The sequence below is a fragment of the Danio rerio genome, chromosome 7 (genome assembly GCF_052040795.2).
Source record: "Danio rerio strain M-AB ecotype USA chromosome 7, GRCz13ab, whole genome shotgun sequence".
NCBI classification, from domain to species: Eukaryota; Metazoa; Chordata; class Actinopteri; order Cypriniformes; family Danionidae; genus Danio; species Danio rerio.
The window spans coordinates 79,982,501-79,989,750 of NC_141027.1; the positions used below are offsets into that span (position 1 = coordinate 79,982,501).

The following is a 7,250-nucleotide window of genomic DNA, read 5'->3' on the forward strand; positions in this document are numbered from 1 at the left end:
TCTTCTGGAAATCCACCGACCAATGAGAAAGCAGTTGAAGGCTACGTCTCCTGTCTGTCTGATCTGCTGTCACACTACAGTCCAGTGGTGAAGTCTGAGTGTTGCAGTGTGTATGAGGCCATGAGCTCCAGACGGGCTGTCCACAGCAAACACACCGTCCTGTATGAAAATTGCACCCAGTGCAGGACAGGAGAGGGACACTGCAGGACCTCCAGATCCAGAGATGCTTCATTCCAGGATCATCTAAAGAGAAACAGTATTTCCAATAGGCCAGAATCCTTCTGTTCTTCATCTGTGGAGCCTCTCAGCCGGCCGATCTCTCTGCAGCGAATACCTGAGGAAGGTGAGGGACTCGAAATCTGTATTCATGTGTGTGTGGTTCAAATACAATAGTACTGTTTACTATGAATTACTATAGTATTTTTTCATGTAAGGGGTTTTTCAGATTATAGTTAGATCCACTGGCAGACCTTGCAGGCCCAAACGTATTGTGAGGGTCCTCTGCGAAACATATGGGTAAACCAAATGTTAAATGATTCTTCAAGTCTCACCTCTGGAAGAACTTTGACCAGATCCCGAGGGAGGCTCGAGAATGGAGTGTGTTATCATTTTTGACTGCTTTATTGATATGAATGCAAGTGTTTGTGCCCTTTGCTGCTTGTCCTGGTGGCAACCCACGAACCTGGCAGTGGAAACCAGAAGTAAGGGGTGCCGTCATCTTACTAGACCTGGTTGGCTTGCATGACTCCCTAGGCAGCTGATGGATACTGACAGCCCAAGAGTGCTACAGTCTGGGCGGTCACGGAAGCAAAAACTCCGGCCTGGCAAGAGTTTGGGCAGACCATGGAGGAAGACTATCAGTGGACCTCAAAGAGATTCTGGCAAACCGCCAGGTGCCTCAGAAAGGGGAATCAGTGTTTCAGCTACATCATTTCTTGTGGAAGTGGGGAGCTGTTGATCTCGACTAGGGATCTTGTCCGACAGTGGAAGGAATACTTTGAGGATCTCCTCAATTCCCCTGACCTGTCTTCCTTTGAGGAAGCAGAGACCAGGGATGCAGGGGTGGATTCACCCATCACCAAAGTTGAGGTCATTGAGACTGCGGGGGGATGAGATATGTCCTGAGTACCTCATGTTTCTGGATGTTGTGAGGCTGTCTTGGTTTTCACACCTGTACAATATCACTGGTTGGGGACAGTACCACAGGAGTGGGCAAACAAGGTGGTGGTTCCCATTTTTAAAAAGAGGGAGTAGTGGGTGTGTTCCAACTATAGGGGATCACCCTCCTCAGCCTGCCAGGAAAAGTCTATGCCAGTGTACTGAAGAGGAGAATCCGGCTGATATTAGAACGTCAGATTCAGAAGGAACAATGCATTTCTTGTTCAGGCTATGAAACCGAATGAGCTCTATACCCTCTTTAGGGAGCCGAGGGTTCATGGGAGTTTTCATGTGCTTTGTGGACTTGTGTCCCTCATGGCATTCTGTGGGGGTGCTCTGAGACTAGGAGGTACGAAGTGCTCTGGTAAGGGTTATCTGGTCTTTATGAATGAATCAGGAGTTTGGTTCGCATTGCCTGCAATAAGTTAGATTTGCTCCTGGTGCATGCTTGACTTCAACAGGGCTGCCCTTTGCAGCGGTTCTGTTTATAATTTTTATGGACAGAATTAATAGATACAGCTTAGGTCTGGTTCGGGACCACAGGATTCAATCTCTGCTATTTGCAGTTGATGTCATTCTGTTGACGTTATCAGACCGGGACCTTCAGCGACACTGGGGCAGTATGCTGCTGTGTGTGATGCAGCAGATATGAGAATCAGCAACTCCAAATCCGAGGTCATGATGCTTGACTGGTAAAGGTGGCTTGCCATTTCCAGGATGGAGGAGAGTCCTTATCTCGAATGTAGGAGTTCTCTTGGATTTGTTTATGAGCAAGAAAAGGATAGAGCGTGAGTTTGCTGGTGAATCAGTGCGGTGGCAGCAGCAATCGGTTCAGGATGCCTCCTGGATGTCTACCTAGGAAGGTGTTTTTGGGCTTGTCCCACCGGTGTAATACCCAGAGGATGACCCAAGACACTCTAGGTAGACTATGTCTCTCTACTTGCCTACGAAAGCCTCAGGATCCCCCTGGAGGAGCTGGAGTAGTATCTCAGGAGAGGGAAGTCTGGGTTTCTCTCCTGAGACTGCTGCCCCCACAACCCGGCCCTGGATAAGTGGCAGATCATGACATGACATTTTTTTCATCTGGGAAATATATGCTATACTGTTTGTGTTTGACTCTGAGTTGGTGCTGTGGTTTATCTTTGTGCAGAAAACAAAGAGAGAATCTGGCCTGAGAAAGCAAGAGCAGATCCTGACTATGAAATCATGGACAGCCGAACAGAGAGAAGCGCAGAGGTAACTTAATATTACTTAATAAATGCAGTCTAGTCTGTCTACAGTTAAACACGAGCCTAGAGTGCTGTTAACTGTTTAATACAACCTGCGGTAACACTTTATTTTGATGCTTCATTTGAGTATTAGTAGACTGTCTGCTTAATATCTACTGATTCTGCTCCTTTAACAGACATTTAACTGACTATAAAAAAACTTTGCAAGAATATGTCAACTTACCCTAACCCAAACCCAAACCCCAACCTAACAGTCTACTTATAATCTAATGAGAATTAGTTGGCTTGTAGATGCAGTGTACCTTAATCCAACAAACGGACCATCAAAATAAAGTGTGACCTAACCTGCCGTTTTAAACTAGCCATGAGCATGATGTGCCGTCATAAACTAGCTTTTTGTTTAAATCTAGCTTAGATTGTTGTCTGCAGCTGAAAACTAGCCAAGAGCACTCCATATACAGGTAAATACAAGACTAAAGCATCATCTTATATTACAAAACTAGCCTAGAGAGCCATCTACTGTTCAACACTAGCCTAGAGCGCCATCTGCTGTTAAAAATGAACCTAGAGCAGGAATCACCAAACTTGCTCCTGAAGGTCCGGTATCCTGCAGATTTTGGCTCCAACCCTAATCAAACACATCTGAACAAGCTAATCAAGCTCTTACAAGTTATACTTGAACACCCAGGCAGGTGTGTTGAGGCAAGTTGGAGCTAAACCCTGAAGGGCACCAGACCTCCACGAACAAGATTGGTGACCCCTGGCCTAGAGTATTATCTGCTACTAAAAACGAACCTAGAGCACCATCTGCAGTTATAAACTAGCCTAGAGCGGCATCTGCTACTATAAACTAGCCTAGAGCACCATCTGCAGTTATAAACTAGCCTAGAGCGGCATCTGCTACTATAAACTAGCCTAGAGCGGCATCTGCTACTATAAACTAGCCTAGAGCACCATCTGCAGTTATAAACTAGCCTAGAGCGGCATCTGCTACTATAAACTAGCCTAGAGCACCATCTGCAGTTATAAACTAGCCTAGAGCGGCATCTGCTACTATAAACTAGCCTAGAGCACCATCTGCAGTTATAAACTAGCCTAGAGCGCCATCTGCTACTATAAACTAGCCTAGAGCGCCATCTGCTACTATAAACTAGGCTAGAGCGGCATCTGCTACTATAAACTATTGTAGAGCACCATCTGCAGTTATAAACTAGCCTAGAGCGGCATCTGCTGCTATAAACTAGCCTAGAGCACCATCTGCAGTTATAAACTAGCCTAGAGCGGCATCTGCTGCTATAAACTAGCCTAGAGCGCCATCTGCAGTTATAAACTAGCCTAGAGCGGCATCTGCTACTATAAACTAGCCTAGAGCACCATCTGCAGTTATAAACTAGCCTAGAACGGCATCTGCTGCTATAAACTAGCCTAGAGCACCATCTGCAGTTATAAACTAGCCTAGAGCGGCATCTGCTGCTATAAACTAGCCTAGAGCACCATCTGCAGTTACAAACTAGCCTAGAGCGGCATCTGCTGCTATAAACTAGCCTAGAGCACCATCTGCAGTTATAAACTAGCCTAGAGCGGCATCTGCTGCTATAAACTAGCCTAGAGCACCATCTGCAGTTACAAACTAGCCTAGAGCGGCATCTGCTGCTATAAACTAGCCTAGAGCACCATCTGCAGTTATAAACTAGCCTAGAGCGGCATCTGCTACTATAAACTAGCCTAGAGCACCATCTGCAGTTATAAACCAGCCTAGAGCACCATCTGCAGTTATAAACTAGCCTAGAGCGGCATCTGCTGCTATAAACTAGCCTAGAGCGCCATCTGCTACTATAAACTAGCCTAGAGCGCCATCTGCAGTTATAAACTAGCCTAGAGCGGCATCTGCTACTATAAACTAGCCTAGAGCACCATCTGCAGTTATAAACTAGCCTAGAGCGGCATCTGCTGCTATAAACTAGCCTAGAGCGCCATCTGCAGTTATAAACTAGCCTAGAGCGCCATCTGCAGTTATAAACTAGCCTAGAGCGGCATCTGCTACTATAAACTAGCCTAGAGCGCCATCTGCTAATATAAACTAACCTAGAGCGCCATCTGCACTTATAAACTAGCCTAGAGCGCCATCTGCTACTATAAACTAGCCTAGAGCGGCATCTGCTGCTATAAACTAGCCTAGAGCATCATCTGCTGTTAAAAACTATTGTAGAGCGCTGTCTATTGTTAAAAACTAGCCTAGAGTGCCGTCTGCAGAAACTATTTTACAAATCCCAATGCATCCGTTTATCACCACAGCCCATAATGGTTGATCAGATGGTTAGCATGTTTCATCATGCTGCATGCTAGACAAATCAATTCAGTAATTAGTTAGAAACAGTTTTTCTTTTCCCGTTGAAAGCTTGATTCTGTCTGTATAAGCAGATAATGCCGAGCTCTCAGACTGAGCCTGTGCAGACAGGTCACAGGTGAAACCGGTGTCAACACGCCACATTTTAAGCAGGATTCAGACTAACTAAGGTGTGTTTTCTGTGTTTCAGTCAGACGAGTGGAGCAGGTATGATCTGCTGTCAACTGCTGCTGGATCTCAGAGGAGTTTCCATCCTGCGACTGATGGTAAACTAGTGTGTGTGTCTCTGTGTGTGTGTGTGTGTGTGTGTGTGTGTGTGTGTGTGTGTGTGTGTGTGTGTGTATGTGTGTGTGTGTGTGTGTGTGTGTGTGTGTGTGTGTGTGTGTGTGTATGTGTGTGTGTGTGTGTGTGTGTGTGTTGTGCATCTGATTGCTGTTTCAGCTAGTGTAAGTGCGCGTTTGTGTGTTTCCAGCAGAGGGTTCAGACAGACTGAGGGATGCAGTGACGTATGTGAATATTCCCATTAGCCCCTCATGCAGAAAACAGCTGAACTACATGATGGATCTGGAGCTGCAGGAGTCGAGCACTGCTGCCACTTTCAGAGGTGTTGAAAAACAACAATAACAACATACACTTAAAATGGGAAAAAAGTAGAGTAAAAAGTACATTAAAAAGCATAGTATAGTGAATAAAGAGTATAGTATGTTTAAATATAGTATAGTGAATATAAAGTATAGTATATTTAAATATAGTATAGTGAATATAGAGTTTAGTGTATTTATATGTATAGTTTAGTGAATAAAGAGTAGTGTAATTATATACTATATTTATATATAGAGTATAGTATATTTAAATATAGTATAGTGAATAAAGAGTATAGTATATTTAAATATAGTATAGTGAATAAAGAGTATAGTATGTTTAAATATAGTATAGTGAATATAAAGTATAGTATATTTATATATAGTATAGTGAATCTAGAGTATAGTATATTTAAATAGAGTATAGTTAATATAGAGTATAGTATATTTAAATATAGTGTAATAGATATAGAGTATAGTATATTTAAATATAGTGTAATAGATATAGAGTATAGTATATTTAAATATAGTGTAATAGATATAGAGTATAGTATATTTAAATAGAGTATAGTGAATATAGAGTATAGTATATTTATATATAGTATAGTGAATATAGAGTATAGTATATTTAAATAGAGTATAGTGAATATAGAGTATAGTATATTTATATATAGTATAGTGAATATAGAGTATAGTATATTTAAATAGAGTATAGTGAATATAGAGTGTAGTATATTTCAAGATAGTATAGTGAATATGGAGTAAAGAATATTTATAGTAAAGTGAATATAGAGTATAGTATATTTAAATATAGTATAGTGAATATAGAGTATACTGTATTTAAATATAGTAGAATATTTTAAATATAGAGTATAGTGTTGCGTTGGCTCTGTGTTGTTGATGTTGGGTTTGTTCTGCAGGGAGAAATTGCAGTAAATATGCTCAGATCGACATCAGTGCGACGGAAGCGGCTCACAGAGCGGGTTCCCAGCATGCACTGGGGCGAGAGGAAGGCCTGCAGAGACTGGAGCAGCACAGAAGAAGTAGAAGAAAGAAAGAGGAGTGAACACAGAGAGTGAAGAAGAAACACTGAAACACTGACCAAAGCACATACACACCAACATAAACAACCAAATATAAATACACACAAATACATGAATGCAATCATACACACACACACACATATAAACACAAACACAGACACATTCGCACACTCTGCATGAATACGTCATGTTGAGATGATTACAGAACTTCCAGAGAAATTTGTGAAATGCACAAAACAAGAAATGCCTTGTTCTCTGTTACACGGATTCCCTTTTAATATTTTAGTATTACTCCTCATTCTGTTTACTTGCCTCTATTATATCTGCTGCTTTTCTAAACGAGAGAGCACAGAGTCATGTGAAGATATCCATTTGACAGCAAACCACTGATTTTGGATTCAGTTTGGAGTCAGCGCTCGTGTCTTTTGCTGCTGCTGTTTGCTGTTTTTATATATTTAGATATATTTAACTCTATTTTTACTGCGGTTATATCCTCATATATTGTGTTTGCAGTTTTACTGTCAAATAATAAACATCTTATACTGCTGCCGCTTACTGTACATGTTACATTGGGTATATTAAATGTACATTATAATTATTTTATAGTTATATTATAGTTGTATTTAAAAAAAAGGCATTATCCTCACAAAAAATACTGTTTATTATAGAAATCATAGTAAATAATTTTGTGTTTTTAAGTTATACTATAGTAAAGTGTGGCGGCATGGTGGCTCAGTGGTTAGCACTGTCGCCTCACAGCAAAAAGGTTGCTGGTTCGAGTCTCGGCTGGGTCAGTTGGTGTTTCTGTGTGGAGTTTGTATGTTCTCCCTGTGTTGGCGTGGGTTTGCTCCGGGTGCTCCGGTTTCCCCCACAGTCTAAACACATGCGCTAT

The 7,250-nt window shown here is 41.8% G+C and overlaps 1 protein-coding gene across 6 annotated transcripts in view; it reads left to right on the forward strand.

Annotated features, from left to right (window-relative positions):
• dok7a (docking protein 7a) overlaps positions 1-6,904 on the forward strand; it is a 20,121-nt gene extending 13,217 nt beyond the window's left edge. For 3 of the 6 annotated variants that reach the window (XM_087262404.1, XM_087262406.1, XM_087262408.1), the window contains 5 exons: positions 1-343; positions 2,309-2,394; positions 4,925-5,000; positions 5,207-5,338; positions 6,236-6,904. The exon at positions 1-343 is cut by the window's left edge. In XM_087262404.1, coding sequence (XP_087118530.1) covers positions 1-343; positions 2,309-2,394; positions 4,925-5,000; positions 5,207-5,338; positions 6,236-6,381 — 783 coding nt within the window. In that variant the 3' untranslated portion in view covers positions 6,382-6,904. The remainder of the gene's footprint in view (positions 344-2,308; positions 2,395-4,924; positions 5,001-5,206; positions 5,339-6,235) is intronic. The other 3 variants (XM_087262405.1, XM_087262407.1, XM_087262409.1) reach the window with 1 other exon arrangement.
• Positions 6,905-7,250: the final 346 nt, after the last annotated feature.